This window comes from Carassius auratus, chromosome 19, assembly GCF_003368295.1.
Source record: "Carassius auratus strain Wakin chromosome 19, ASM336829v1, whole genome shotgun sequence".
Classification (NCBI taxonomy): domain Eukaryota; kingdom Metazoa; phylum Chordata; class Actinopteri; order Cypriniformes; family Cyprinidae; genus Carassius; species Carassius auratus.
In genome coordinates, this window is record NC_039261.1 from 9,134,230 (window position 1) to 9,151,207 (window position 16,978).

At 35.4% G+C, this 16,978-nt stretch overlaps 1 protein-coding gene across 3 annotated transcripts in view; it reads right to left on the reverse strand.

The window, feature by feature from the left end:
• Positions 1 to 16,978, reverse strand: part of LOC113119375 (syndetin-like) — a 123,701-nt gene that overhangs the window by 80,383 nt on the left and 26,340 nt on the right. For all 3 annotated transcript variants that reach the window (XM_026288806.1, XM_026288804.1, XM_026288807.1), the window contains exons 10-12: positions 12,581 to 12,623; positions 11,564 to 11,662; positions 350 to 490 (exon numbers count right to left, since the gene is read on the reverse strand). In XM_026288806.1, coding sequence (XP_026144591.1) covers positions 350 to 490; positions 11,564 to 11,662; positions 12,581 to 12,623 — 283 coding nt within the window. The remainder of the gene's footprint in view (positions 1 to 349; positions 491 to 11,563; positions 11,663 to 12,580; positions 12,624 to 16,978) is intronic.

Here is a 16,978-nt window from a genome sequence, read left to right on the forward strand (position 1 = left end):
GAAGATGTTGTCAGACCGTATTTTGTGGTGAGTAGCTATAAGGTGCTTGGCAGAGACTCCTTTTTTTCTGTTAACTCAAATTAATTGCTTCATGATATGCTCATGAATGAGATCGCCACGCAATACGCTTCTCTCGCTACAGCTAGACAAATATACCTCATTTCCAAAGGCAGGAATCTAACCTATTTTACGCCTGTCTAGAGCACAATGAGAATGTAGTCAATGAATGATTTCATGCTCAAGCAGTGAATTTGGTTCAGAGTGACTTTTGGAAGTGACCTCTGTGTATGTTGGCCAAGTTCATCTGATTTTCTCGGACATTCATCAACAGGAGGAGAATGGGGCGTACCGTGCAAAGGTCCTTGTACTGCATCTTCTGGAACTTGGTGTCTGCGTTTCCGGCGCACAACTCTACGTATCCCAGCACCACCTGGAAGACAGTGTTGTGGATGGCCTGGGTGAAGTGCATGTGCAGTTGATCCATGGCCGTCTGCGGAGAAAGAGGAAAAACAGGAATGACAGAGTAACACTGGAGCATCTTTAGGAAGAGTTATTATTTAATGTAAGAGTACTTTATATAGCATATTCACAAAGGCATCAACGAAAAAAGAAAAATCAATATTATAACCTGCCAAATCTTTTTTGCATTGCACAAAATTATATTTTTAAAGTAAACTCTGCATGTTTAAAACCTGCTGCATTGACTGTATTGACCTTTCTCCAAATAACTGGTTTGAAGCGTACAGCTTTTCGCTTAAAATAAAAATCACAAAAAAAAGAAAAAAAAAAAACTAGCAATAGGGTAGTATCATACAAAGCAACACATAAATAAAAAAAACAAACCACAGTAAATAATAATAATAAAAAGAAACCTTTTTAAAAAGTGTCCATGCACATTTCTAATAAAGAACCACTAAATAGCCTTTAAACAGAGCATATACTCAGAACAAGACTAGTTTGAGGTGTGAAATTCTAGAATAACTTGCTTCAAGTAATTTTATATATTTTATAAATCTGATCTTTTGGACTTTCTATTAATCAAAGAAACCTGAGGAGAAAAAAAAACATCACAGTTTCAACAACAACCCTGAGCAGTTTATTATTCAAATGTATCTAGAGCATCAAATCAGTGTATTAGAATGATTTATGAAGAATCATGTGACTCTGAGACTATAGAGTAATGACTGCTTAAAATTCAGCTTCGCCATCACACATTTCAATATTCATGTTAGAATAACATAGTTGTATTAAATTGTAATATTTCACAATATTGCTGTTTTACAATATATATATATATATATATATATATATATATATATATATATATATATATATATATACACACACATATATATATATATATATATACACACACACACACCCATACTGGACAAAATATTTTAAAAAAAAATGCTATAAAGTATGTTTGTGTTTAACGCCATTCCAGCTTCCGTGGCTCTGTTCATGGAGATAAAAATTATGACTGAATTATATATTTTTAAAATTTATTTAGCTAAAAACTCCAAAACTGTATGCGACTTGACTCTATTAAAAATTTATTCGAAATAGTAAAAAGGTATGGAGTATGTAAAAGAATAATAAAAACATTCTCTGAAATCAAGCCTTATAAGTGTACAATGTTCTATGGATGTTCAGATACATATATATATTTATTTTTTTATGTATTTTTTTTTTTTTTTACTGGAAACTAGAAGAAAATGAGAGAATGTATTTTCCCTGCCAAAGTAGATCTGTTTGAAGGTAAAACTTCTGGGTAACAGTGGGCCTGGCTCACGCTCTCACAGGAGATGAATCATTACCCAACTACATACTGAAGCTCAGTATGGTCCCAGTGGGAAAACAAGAGCTTTGCTACAACTTAATTACGCTTCTTCCCTCTCGCTTTCACTGCTTCCTTCTTCATTCAGCCATGAGCGCATCCCTCCCTCAGCTTTAGCTGAATTCAATCCATCCAAAACGCTATCAGGATATTCGCCTTCTCCTGCAGGCCAGTGTATTCAAATGCAGATAGGTGGAAATATAAAAACAAAAATATTAAAACGAACATTATGGAACTGATGGAGTCAACAACTTTTCAGCATATTTTTTCTGTGGAGGAAATGTAAAAAATAAAAAACCTGAAAACATTAAACCGTAATAACATATCTAAAAGACAAATGTGATGGAAATTAATTGTGAGGAGAAAAACGAGCAGTTACATCCATTAGATAGATTTAAAAAACAAAACAAAAAAAACAAGAAAAACAGAGAAGATGAAAAGATGGAATATTAGAAGTGTAGTCATTAGGTTAATTGCTGAGTTCATGGAACAGAGACTGAAAGAACAGCACCTCTTTAGAGGCACAAACAACAGATTTAGAGAATGACGTATAAAGGTTTGTGTTTGATTGTTTTTAAACTTAGTTAGAAGTTAGATGGTCAGTAAATATCTAGCTAAAAGCATGTGGGAACATCTTCGTCAGATCGATGATGAAATATCCGTCGGTGACGTCTCAGAGTTGTGAAAATGGATTTCTATGATAAAATGCTTTTGAAATAATGGCAAAGGCTACAGAGTGAGCTACTGCAGAAAAAAAGTGCATACCCTAAGTACAAAGCATGGAAAAAGTTGGAAAGATTCAGCTGAGAAGGCAGCAACTTGACTGTCTGGTGTATTTTGTTTGCCAATATGCTTGTATTATTTTGCAAAGTGTCCTTGGGTTCTTGAAAGGAGCTATAATTATTTATAAATTATAAATAATAGTTAAAAAAAACTAAAGCACAAACAGTGTTAACCTTTGTAAGGTATAATGTTCTACAAGATAGGCCTATTACCATTACTATCTTCATGGATGTATTTTTACATATCTATATACATTTCTTATACATTATCTGACCTGCGACGTATGACTCACGTGAATTCTGAAATAACCTTAAACTTACTCCACAAACTGCCGAATGATGCATTTCTAATAACATTTATGCAGTTGAATGAATGGCTTGTTCCTGACAACACTCAGCATTTAAGCCAAGGCCCAAAGTTAACACTCACCAAGTGCCAGATGAGAGTACTTCCCCACTAGTGAGCAGTGATGGGAACAACGGCGTTATAAATAAACGGCATAACTAACTGCGTTATTTTTTTCACCAACAACCAGGAGTCAGAGCGATGGAAAGTCCACCGAGTTGAAAGGCAGCATTCACAAACTGGAAGTATAAGCACTACTTTTCCCTCATTGAGGAGAGAGACAAGAATATTTATGTAGTTGTGGTCTGTTCAATAAATATTAAAAGTTCTAAACCATATATCGTTTTATTGTTCCACTATAGTATTGATAAATTACAATAATTTGTTAGGTGTCTCTCACATTGTCCTTCAGCATCATTAAAATGGTGTAGATTAGTGTACAATGTTTTATAATAATCATTTATTTTATTTAGTGTCCATTTCATTCATTTAACATATTTAATATCGTGGGCTTCCAAGTTATTTGACATATTTGAATGTCAATTCAACTTCTTTTTTTTGTCCTTTACAGTTTGTTATATTTATTTTAAAGGAACTTTTACATTTTAAAGGATTTCAACTTTTTTTTAAGCTATGTTTTGTTTTAAAACCTTCATTGATCCATCCATGAATAGTTTGTTAAAAATAATATTTTAATTAAAATGATTGCACTTTCTTTCGTTTTGGTTGGCTAGTATAAGCTTTACTTAAATGACTTTGAATTAATAACACAAACAGTTCAGTTACACACTGAAGAAATCTCTCAAACACATTAAACCACACAAGCAATCTGTCAAAGCACCTGAATCTGTCAGCAACCACACGAAATGCAATACGAAGTTAATTATTTTCATGCTCAATTTTTATTGATTTTATCAATTACTTGTTGACTTGTTGCAGTGGTACAGTTCTCAAAGCCTTGTTTTTCATAACTACTGCCTGTAAGGATTTGATCGTGAATCCCATTAAGTGTCCTGAATCACCTAATAATCTCTTCAGCCAGGGAATGACCCTCTCTGCGGTCTCCAGAGAGCCGACTCTTAAAATCTGAATCTGTTTCAAGGGTTACGTATGAATCCCACATCTTGGAGTCGGTCCTTCAGTAATTACAGGTTCTCAGTTCTCACTCAGTAACCAACCGCAGATGAAACAGCCATAGCCCGGTCTTCAGACGGCAAATAAATTAAGTTCTTAGAGGTGTATGTGTGTGTGTGAGCGAGTGAACGTATTTGACTAAATGCAGCGCAGCTGCCCTCTACCCGAGAGGCTTTGGTGATCAAAGTGACACGAGGAAGGCTCTTTCAGATGAGACAGGGGACGTCTCAGGACGCACATACTGCATACTTAAACACAGTCAGGCTGATGGACTAACACACACATAGAAATGCTTACAGACACACAAAGAACACACTACTTGAATAGGATTAGATTTTCAAATGAATTGACAGTAAACAATACTTTAATATAAAAAAGATCTCTATATCAATTAAATAATATCTTGATAGAACTATTTATACAGTTAAAGGATCCCGTTTTTTTGTGCTTTTTTGAAGCTTTGTGTTTACAGTGTGCAATATAACGTGTGTTCATGTTTCGCGTGTAAAAAACATTATTTTTCACACAATTCACCACTGTTTTCACTGTCATAAAAACGAGCTGATGACTTCCTTGTTCGATGAAGTCCCTCCTTCAGAAATACATAAGTTCTGATTGTGCCAGCGGTTCCTGTGTTGTGATTCAACAGCAGCTTAGCGGACGCTGCCCTCCTGGAAATGCCATTGGGCTAGTTTTGAGAAGCAAGTGGGCAAGATTTGTTTTGAAAACCTGGCAATTCTTATCTGAACGCACGTGCTGGAGATGTACTTATAATCACAGGAGTGTTTTTACTGACGAGGTGCGCATTAACGACAAACACAAACGCAACTATTCCTCTTCTCCGTCGGATTGCAACAAGACCACGCCCCTTTTTTTTGTGTATTCATGTGGCCGGAGTTTAGTCAAAAAACTGTTCTAGTGACGTCATTACTGCAGGAACTAGAGGGATGTAATCCAAACGGGTCGTTCATTGTAGGCGAATTCTGTTAAATAAAATATCTCGCTTAGCATTGAACTTTGAGCTTTAGAATTTTACAGATATTATTTATACTCTAACAACAACATTACACACTAACTAAAGTTTAAAACATGGGATCACGAAGAACGGGACCTTTAATATATTTGAATGAACTAATTTTGAATGAAAATGCAACTTAAAATGCTAAATGTATTTCCTGTGATGTCAATGCTGAATTTCAGTAGCATTTCAGAAATCGCTCTAATATGCTGGTTTGATGCTCAAGAAATATTTTATCTATGTTAAAAAATAGAGCTTAATAAGTCTGTTGCAACTGCGATATTTTTTAACCTGTTACATGTCACCCGTCTGCCTACATTGCCTACGTTTACTTCACTATATTACAATTAAATCCTAATTTAATCATGACAAACTATATATCGCTGCAAAGGTCTAAGACTCCTAAATAGATATTTTACCAATCTTTTTTGTTACAAATTATGTAGGAAAAGTAATAGATTAAATTATGGCAAGAGTGCACCTCAAAAATCTACATCATAACAGGAGTTCTGACCTTTGTCAAAAAAGTATTCTTTGTTGCCTTTTTCCTCTATCACATTTTAGAAATCAGAAATGATTCATCACTTGAAAACTTAAAATCTCAAAATTCATCCTTTAAAACCAATTTTAAAATCAGTCCCTCCAGAATAACGTGATTATGCGATCGTTTGATTTAAGGCATAATCAGCCAAAGGCCGCATATTTATGCGGGGTTGCATTTTTTCAAATACGCTGCTCTTTTGCCGCATGAATTGCTGATTTCAGAAAGCAAAATATGCGGAGCTAGCATGATTTCATAATCCCTGTATTTTCGTTGCAAAAAACTCACATATATATTAGCAAAAAGTTGAAAAGTTTCCTTCACACAAGTAAAGCGCCATTTTGCCATGGGAAACTTATGAAGTGATGTAATTACATGACATGAACATCATCTGCAAACTCCGCGGTGAAACCAGGGTGAAACTTGAAGCGCGCAAATCATTCTTATTTGCCAACAAAAATAAACACAAAAGAACGCGCGAAGCAGTTTCCCGATTTGTTACATGACAAGTGGAGCCAAATTATATTGCGAGAACTTGCGAAAACTGTGGTTTGATGAAATAGAGAAAAAAAGGTGATTCCCCCAACACCCCCTTCTCACTAGGCTACTAACACTGTTGTAGTTTCATTCAGAAGTTGATGCAACTTGTAAGATTGCACTTTTTTGTTACAGAACAGTACCAAAAACTTACAGTTGAAATTATATTAGTAGTATGTAAAATAATTTACGTTGCAGTAAGAGATTGCAACTTAAATATTCTGTGATTTAGTATGCTCGCTTATCATAGGAAGTAATAAGAAATTACTCTTTACATTAAGGTAGTAGCCTAGTGAGAAAAAGGTGTTGGGGGAATCAAGTTTTTGCAAGTTCACGCAATTTCATTGCATAAAATTGCAAAAATATCCGGCATATTCCATCGCATTTTTTAAGAAAACGTGCCACAAAATCAAGGATTTTTGCCCGCAACAATAACAAAAAAAATCTGCGTTTTTCTGGAGGGACTGTAAAATGAAACATTGCATTACCATGAAAATGGCACATCAAAGGTATGTTACAAAATGTTTTCAGTCATGAATTATAAAAATGTAGGTTTGGATCATGCACTTTCAATCGATGTTCAAAAATGTGAGTGATGGTTAGGTTAAAGGATTCTTTCATGAATACAAATTTATTTAAAAATTGAAAAACTCGTTTGATCAATTTAATGTGTCCTTAATGGATACAAATATCAATGTTTAAAACATTCTTACTGACCCAAAACTTCAGAAAGTATTTATAATCTATAAACATATAGAATAATGTTATACATATTTGTACTACTACAGTTGCTATTAGGAGCAGCGCATGATGACTACCTTTGATTTTTTTTTATAACAATGGATGGGATGCCAACAATATTTGAACCTCCAACTGTTTTATCCAGAATGTTGGCAAGAAGGTCTAAATTCATAATGAAGGTGCACCAGGCAGCACAAGAACAACTTTTGCTTGAGTTACAGTTTTCAAAGTCAAAATAAATGAGGAAAAACATCCTGAAAAATAATAGACTGCATTCCAAGATATTTATATACAGACAGGATTTCTCTCACAGAAGATCACAGAAGGTTATTTGCACCATATATATCGTTTTTTGAGGTTGTGTGAGAAACACACAAACATGTTCAATGCAGAGGAGAATTAACTCAAAGTATACCTGTGAAACATCTCCTCAGAGAAAACTAGTCCTATCAATGTACACACACATACCATCATTAAAAAAAAAACATATCAGCTATTATACAAATACACACCTTCACAGTCATATCACAAACACATGCAACTATAGGGGCAAGAGTCAGCTTATAATAAAACCAACAATGATGTAACAACATTGAGTTTTACATAGTAATTAACTCAAATGATATATAGGGAATTTGAATAATTAATCAAGAATTTGATTAATATATATCTCAGATGACAGTTACATTTAATTTTATTGATTATGAAAAATAGCTCAATTGCCAATACCAATACTAATCACAGGGCACTGTAATTTACTCATTAATATGTCAATATTACATTCTTCATATCAATTATTGTGATATCTCTTACTGTAAATTATTGCAGATCGAACCGTGGTATGTCCAGCACACCACTATAGACCTATCAATTTTCAATAAAGTTATCACGCCTTATAATTCAAGGAAAAGTATTCTCTGGCCATGAAAATATTATCCTATCCTTATGATAAATTTAGTTTCTAAATTTAGAGCTTGTAGCTAAAGACCAAAACATTTCAGTGACTCGTAATGTGAGTGGGGTGGAGTCCAAAGTCAATCATTTTATATATGGGTTTTTAATAATTCAACTAGTAATACATCAAACTACAAATCACACAGAGTAAATATGCGTACGAAAATACAGACAATAAACATTTAAGGGACATAACGGAATCCAAATAAAAGAGAGAGAGAGAGAGAGAGAGAACGAGAGAGAGAGAGAGAGAGAGAAGTGTGGAAAGCGAGAGAGATCACAGAATGAGCTCAGGTATGAAAATCATAGTCAGTAACTTTTAGAAGCCAACAACAAATCAGATCATAACAACACTTTAAACCAGCATTTAAATCTCCATAGAGAAAGTGATACTTGCAGAAGTGTCCCATGTGAGTGTGGCGTGAGATCGGCGTCGAGCTTGTGAGCTTTGCGCGTTGAAACAGCCATGTACCATGAAACGGAGGCCATGTGACGCGCGTGCACGCTGCGCTTGGCGTGAGCGTGGAGCACGCGGTCCTTTGTTCTGTCCTCGCGCGGTATTTGAAAGGTTCAACAAACATTGTTCCAGAATTCGTCTTCCTTGCGTGGAGAGGCGAATAGTTTAATAAACTTAGTAAAGAAAAGAAAAGAAAACGAACGAAACGAAAGCTTCCAAAGGAGCCATTAAAATGGCTTTTTCTCTCCTCAGTCCGTGTGCTGAGGGGGGAGGAGAACCAAGCGCGGCCCGAGGCCGCGCGGAGCGACGTGTCCGAGAACGGGAAGAAGAGCAAGAAAAGCGACGAAGAGAGGGTGGACCTTGTTTGGTCAATTCTTATAGCTTGAAATAGTTCACGCCCATTTTCGAGGGAGCATCCAATGAACATCCGCGATCTGAAGCGGCGGGAAAGTTCCTTTGTCTCTGTTGAGACAACCCCCTGATGATTTAGGGCCTGTCCGATTTCATCAGGAATAGTAAAGCAAGTTCATTATTCCAGATTAAATACATTTTTCATTACTTTGCTCTAGATAAATGGGTCTGTCAAAGCATGACGATTAGAACAAGACTAGACATAATAGGTATATGTGATCAAAACATGAAGTTACATTAAATATGTGTAATTCTACATCTGAAAGATTTGCTTAACACATGATAACACTGCAGATGTTGGGAAACATCTAAATGTACCAAAAGGGAATACGTAATACATTTATACAGCATAAAAACTAACAGGTAACAAATTCATTCCATAGAATGCATTGGGGAGAAGATTTGGCTTCTCTCCTCTCCAGTGTGGTCGTAAACTTTACGACCTGCAAAAGTGGGGGTTGCAGAACATGGCTCTCTTTGAGGAAGTTAAAGTGAGGAAAGACATTTCCTAAAGTATAAGCTTGCAACTTGTACTCTTCACATAACAAGGATTAACCATTTTATGCAATCCATAAACATAATTAAAATACATATTAATAATAAAATGAAAGTAAGGAACTTATACGAAAAGTTCCTTTGTCTCCAGTGTTGGAAGAATTTGGGTTGGGGGTTTTCGTTTCTTCTTTGAAGCTCGCATGGGCATCGTAAATAGTTTAAGTCCAGCCAGGCTGGCATTTAGTACCAACAGTCTGAATTTATAAAACAGAATTTAACCCATGAATCGCTGACCTGCATATCTGTTACATCTTACAATGAGATATTTTCCCCCGGATTCTGCTTTCAATCACAGCTTTGCTTTCTTCTGGAAAAGAAAGGTGGGACACAACAGAGTGCACTTTCTTCTGGCAAATCCTGTGCCAGGTATGAATCATCGTCCCATTTTGGGGAGGAAAAAAAAAAGGAGTAAAGTGGCACAGAAAGGGAAGACAGAGTAAAGAAACACTGGATAAGGCTGCGATGACTACGCCAATGATTTTATCAAAACAAATATCTGTGATAACTGTGATTAATGTTCACTTGCAATTAAAATATGCCAATTTTACATTAATACAGAAATGCCATGAAAAACACTTCAAATAAATGAACAAAGTCCAAACGTTTTTGAAGCACTTTGGGGTCAGTGTGCACGGTCTATGGTTATTCATGCCTCTCTCAAAAAGTGTAAACAAGCAATTTAATGGCATTTTAAATGCAAAGTGATCGCTTTCATCTTATTGTCTTAATTTAAAAATATGGAAAATACATTTGACTGATCCAGGTCAGATTTAAGAATTAAGAATATATATATACAGTACAGACCAAAAGTTTGGAAACATAACTATTTTTTAATGTTTTTGAAAGAAGTGTCTTCTGCTCATCAAGCCTGCATTTATTTGATCATGAGCCTGCATTTATTCTGTATTCATATCTATATCTATATATATATATATATATATATATATATATATATATATATATATATATATATATATATATATATATATATATATATATATACACACACACATATACACACACACACACACACACATATATATATATATTAGTGTTGTCATCGTACCAAAATTTCAGTATTTGGTACCGATACCAGTGAAAATCTCAGTATCAATTTTGGTACCAAAGCAAAATACAAAAATATGCTAATAAAAAGAATACAAAATAAAAAAAAACACCTTTTTATCACTAAAAATAAAACCAATGCCATTCTTTATACTTATTTACAACTGTGTTTAAAGTTTTTCTACAAGGAATATAATTATGAAAAACAGTAATCAAGTTTCACCCAAATTTAATTTAATTAATAAAATTGAAACATTTAATTTTTTGGTAAATAAATGGGATTTGCTATTAAAATTAAAACATGAAAGAAATATTGTGTGATTTTATTTCTTTAAAAAAATAAAGTTGTATAAATTTTTTTCAACAGTAGTAGCAGTATCAATACATTCTACTAAAAAATAGTAATATTTCTAGCAAAATGCCTTTAAGTAAAAATGAACTTTTATTTTGACGGGTTGCCGTGAATACCTTTAAATTGACACTGGTTTTACTCAAATTAAATGGTAAAATGCTTGTGAAGTTTATGTATTTATGACCTCATTGAAATGGCAGATGCTGAAATTACTGCAAGCATCACGCGCTTCAGTCTATGTAGTAAACAAACCCCCACGTCTCTGCCATTCATTCATTCACACAGAGACGCGCAGAACATGCAGGATTTCAACCAACTTTTGCAGCTTAACATTTACAGATACTGGTCCAAACGGAGATTTGATTTGATTAATTTATGCTAACTTTGACAAATTCCATGGATTTTGAGATTCCGTCCGCGTTTTCTGCTTCGTGGAAATCATAGCACTGTATGCGTCAAGAACCGGGTTGACTGGGTACTTAAAGAAACCTGGTACCGTGACATTTTCAATTTTTTAGTACAGACTTATATATTAATAAATAAATAAATTATACACTTTAAACAATTTATACGACTAAAGTGGACTCAACTATTTTCAATATGTTGACATTATTCTTCATGTTCTAAACTTTCTGATATTTTTTCACGTAGACAATCAAATGTTTTGTTGTATAACTCCTTCACAAGGTGTGTGTGCATTAGGCTTACGCTGTGTGCCAGCGTCATAAACAAAACAGACAGAAAAAATGGGTTAATCACAGTTATTTGAATGACAATTCAGCATCAGCCAAAATGTCAGGGTCGTGACAGCTCGAGCAGCGATGACTCACCTGTGTCTTGCCCAGCAGTTTGTATGCCAGCTGAACTTTGGTGTAGTGAGAAACATCAAAGTGCTTGCAGGTTTTGGACAGCGCCACATCTAGCTGTTCCTGCATAAACAAGCACAAAATCAGCAAGATCTGCAAAGCAGTTCAATGGCATGATTTGCGTGCATATGGAAAGCAGATACAGGCAAAAAAATTTTTTAGAAGCCTAATTTTATGGTGCTGAAACGTACAATTACCACAAATGAATGAGGGCCATAATAATCAGTGGTTTAAATCACAGATGCACAACTTCATTTTGAGCTCAAAGATAAGCATTCGCATTCTTAATGAGTTGAGACGTGCGCTGCTACAGAAATAGAAAAGTGGCGTGAATCATTGTAATTTTGGTAGCAGCGCTCTGCGTTGGCACAGGCGCCGTGCTATTCGCTAATGCATGTGATGAGACAGCGAACAAGATTAAACATGGGGAGGAAGGGAAAAGAAAGAGTGAGAGACGTATATTAAAAGAGAAACATCAAAGAATAGGAAAAAAGTTGTACGCGAGGCTGAACGCCATCCAATTACATTTACCACACAGAAATCACTGAATAATGTAGCAGATAACACAAACAGCACTGCTTGAGAAACTTTGTGTGTGTGTGTGTGAGTTCGTGTAGCTATGTGTGTTGTGTGGCAGTATAAGCTTGAACGAAGCTACCAAGTCCTGAAAGACAGCAATTTATTTAATAAAACACAGTCCATCTGCCTCTGGGCCTGAGAGACCAAATGCTGGCAGACTGACACCCTGGGCGCCACTGTTAGACGTACAAACGCATGGTCAAGTGTTCCTTCCGATCTGTTTAATTCATATGAAGTTGAGGCACTGCATCAGGGCAACTGCTGTTGTTAATCTGTCAAGGGTGTGTGAGTGTTTCTGAAGGGAATAGGGTGATCTGAGATTGAATGTCTGATCCAATGAAGAAGAAGGTCACCATCCTAGATTCCTGTCTTTGCCCAAGGACAAAAAAAAAAGTCACATACCTCGATTTGCTCCAGAGTGTCTTGCAGTTTGGAATTCAACTCGCTGAGGTGGGGGGAAAAAAGAGACAAGGGTGGCAAACGGTGAATAGGAATACAAAACAACAGAAATGCTGGTTCATTGTGAAGCACAAGTAACCACTGTATTCTGTTTGCAGGGTAACACAAACCACCAAAAGTGTTAAAGCAACATGTTGGAGGCAAAAACAGCTAGCTTTCTCAGAGAGTGAGAGAGAGCACTAAAAAACACACAACCTGCCTTAGAGACGGTGACATTTCTATGGTGACATTTGAAAAACAGGGGAGTATGTTTAGAGAGCATGGCTTCTTGCTTATCTTGTTCAGCTGGAACAAGACTGATGTGTGTTGTTAGCGTTGAGAGGGGTGTGCTAAACTAGTGAGTGGGTTTTCTGAACGAGGGAGAAAAAAAATAATAAGGCTGATTTAGAGTCACGTCAATCACACTCCAATCAGATGTCTGTCTTAGTGAACTCACCAGCAAAGCTGTCTTTCCTCTATCTCCAACATTCATGTACTATTTTCGCATCTCAGCCCTAATGCCAGTTGCACAAAATGTATAAATTGGTTGTGAAGCAGCCGATACACTGTGAATAATGTATATGTGAATTTACCCACACAAAACAAATAAACACCATATTTTTTTTTAAATACACTCATAGTAGGTTTTCTATAGCAAATCAATGAAAATAATTATGTAATGGTAATAAAATATTTCGTCTGGACATAATTATTCATAAGCATGATCTTAATGGAAATAGTGTTTAGGATTAACATTTTAGTGCAAAAATGCTACACATTAGGTTTTCATTTAAATACATTCCATACGGTTGGGTGGTCGGATATGGCCTCACACACTCGATAAAGTACATACAAATTCAGAAAAATTAATACTTTTACAAAACTGAAAAGGCGGTTTGAGGATTTTTTCTGCTTGCCCATCTGACCCAGTATTTCAGATTTGTGTCCGCCCTAACAATTTCACTAAATAAATAAATACATAATAAACATTTAAAATTGCAAAATGTCTTGTTTAAAAAATATATAATTCTATATTCAAGTATTTTGTATTTACTTTAAATTATTAGATCTTAACTATTTTTTTACTAGTTAAAAGACCTACAAAATTTAGAATGTACACAAACAAATTGTTCAACCAAATGTATTTTTTTTTTTTAAGTGTGTGTGTGTGTTTGTTTCGATTTTTTTTATTAGGATGTGACAGTGGAGAAGTGACAGGAAGCAAACTGGGAGAGAGAGGGTTGGGGGGGTATTGTGAAAGGATTTAAACAAGGTTTTCAGCACCGACTTGCAACCAAATGTTTGTTTTTAGGTCCTTTAAAATGCAACCTCAAAAAAAAAAAAAAAAACTGTTAAGTTAAAAGTCAACAAAAAGAAAAAGGAAAAAAAAAGCCTGTACAAAATACCTTGTACCACTTAAAGGACCTCAAGTCTGACTGTAAATGTTGAATATAGTGGATTTGCTACACAAGTCCTGCTTTGATGGCAGTAATAGTAGTGCTTTAAATGGAATGGTCCAGCAGCATCTCTACATGTATCCTTTTAAAGCACTGCCAGCAAAAATTCTAAAGCTACAAAAATTAGAGTAAAAAAAAATCTGACCCATCTGATCCCATTAGTGTCTAAAAAGGCAAACCTCTGGGGCTCTATGAGGAACCAGCTGAGACTTGGAGCAACATGATACTAGCAGCAACTTTGCCGGTGGCCACACATAATCATGATCTGACAATTAAGAACAACTGTATTTTATTTCACAAGCGAACTACTCAGCTTGACGTGAGGGATTGCCTGGCCCCTGTGGGCCAGTGTTGTTGAAAGATTAGACGGAATGCATAAAACTTTAATTAAACTGCCTATTCCTTTTCCTTTCTCTTTGAAGGCACTGGATGTAAAAAAAAAAAAACAAAAAAAAAACTGATTCTATAGATGCTCTAGTTTTATTTTTTTCCTAAATTCTGTTAAAAGTTTTCCCCAAATATATTTTAATGTTTCAGGATTCAGCTTAGATTGTTCTGGATTCCTTTTTAGTAGTTAAATTAAATTTTATTAATCAAAGCATGTCTAACTAATTAAAATCATGAAACTTGTACATTTTCACACCAATTTATAAAATTAACAAAAATTACATTTAGGGCCCTATGAAATATTTTCTCTTTTCTCACCATATTTTGTGTTACCAAATGCTGTGTTTTAGCACGTTTAATTATTTGAATGCATAAAACAACTTAATTTATTCAATGTCCTTCTTAAATCAGCCTCATGACATCTTATCCTCTCAGAAATTCTGCGCTGTGTATTTAAATTTTTCTAGCTATCAAATGAAGGCATAAAACATTAATTTCATTTATCTTTTAATTATTGAAAATTAAGGAACGTTTATTTTTGGCAAATAAAGGGGATTTACTAAAACTGGAAGAAATGTTGTGTGATTATTCCTTTAAAAAATTATGTTTGTTTCATTTTAGTAGTAGCAGTAGGCTATACATAATACATATTCTACTGAAAAATAGTAATATGCACAATGTCTTCAATTCTAACCAGACTTTTATTTTGACGGGTTGACATGAATACCTTTACAGTTTTTTGTATGTGATATGAGAAGTTTTTTTCAAATCAAATGGTCAAATGCTCTCTGAACAGTTGTGGAGAAGTTGTTCATGTATTTATGTTCTCATTTAGTGAGAGGGCAGCAAGTACAGGCAAGTTCAGTGAAGTATACGTCAAACTAAATTGTGTGCTGTCATGATTTACTTTTGATTAAAACAAAGGTTTATTATTGTATGTTCGTTTGGCATTTCATTTATTTTATACCCTTTAAATTCATTGAATTATTGAAAGAAAAACAACAAGCAGCAGCAGTATGGTGTAACATTTATTTGAAACACATGTATTTGGTACTCGCTACCTTATATCTTTACTATTTCCGTTCATTCTTTTCATGGCTTTGGAAAACTTGTCTCGGATGTTTCTCTACGTCGCTTTTTTGCATAACCCCGGGTCATCGACACTAAGCTTTGTTGCAATTTCTTTCTAGGAATTAATGCTTTCTCGGAATCTTTAAAGTCTCTCTGAGAGCGATCGGTACTGGTGAGGATATATTTGTACTAGCTCAGCTATTCGATACTCCGGTGTATTCATGTTGCTAGCTCTGACATCCCAGATATATTGTTCTCTCTTGCCTGACCTCCGTTGAATGAGAAACGAACGGAGGAAAAAAAAATGCACGTCAAAAAAGGTCGATTTTCAGAACACACCGACCGATTGCATAACTGCCACGGACCAATGGAAGTCCATATCCATATCACAGTTTCATTTAAGTGTACTGACCTACATTTGATTAATTAATTCCAAATTAGACTAATTCCATGACATTCGGCGTTAAACTGTGAACTTTACTGGCTTCCACGATTCTGCCCACGTTTTCTGCATCGCGGGAATCATAGGGCTCTAAACAATGCGCGCTTCTTGGCATGAGGAACCGCATCTGTATACCAACGCACGACTGGTGTGCAAAAACCTGAGGTGTTTTAATGTGCAACATTCTATTTGTGTTGTTATAAAGAACGGCAGGAGAGGATGTGACCTTTTCATGTAAAAGCTGATTCCTTCAGACAAATGGTTTTTAATGCTGGTGTCCAGGGCAAGTTCTAGCAAAGGCTGATGGGAAGATGCAGAAGTCTTTTAGTCTGCCTCAATCCATCACAGTGGGCTCTGGTCCCCTTTTTCCTTTAGGGCCCTCAGAGGAAGCCCAGCATCATGCCGAGCTGATCAATTACTTCTGACTCGCAGCTCGTCACCACTGTGCCTTTCCGAGCTTTGCTGTTTCCTTCGGGAAGGCCACGCAAAAATCACATTTTAATGAGCTTTCACGACAGGATCCGTTGCACAATAAAACATTTCCATCCAAACGGTCTTTTATCATTATCATGACATTAGGCAAAAAACGCGCAGATAGGAAAGACCAAGAATTTTTTTTTTCTCTCAGTTTCGGAACATAAATCCTTTGCTAATAGCATGGGGCCAATGGTGTCAGATGTGATTAAATTAAAGGATGTAGCTGGATTTGTGGGTAGTGTTTTTAAAAGTTGAGTGTGCTGGGCTGTAAAACCACACCACTGGGCACTTTTGCGGCTTACGTCTCTTTCCAATTAACTCCGCTTTCTTGCACCTGAGCGAGCAGACAGCTGAAGTATCCATTACTGGTAGAATAAGTGCTGATATATAGTCTATAACTAGCTGCAGGAAAAGCAGATACTTGAAAAAGTCTCGAAGATGTCCTGAAAAATCCAAAACATCTGTGAAGTTTTTAAAGTTTTTAAGATGAAGCAACATGTGAATCACAATTTCTTTATGTTGCAACAG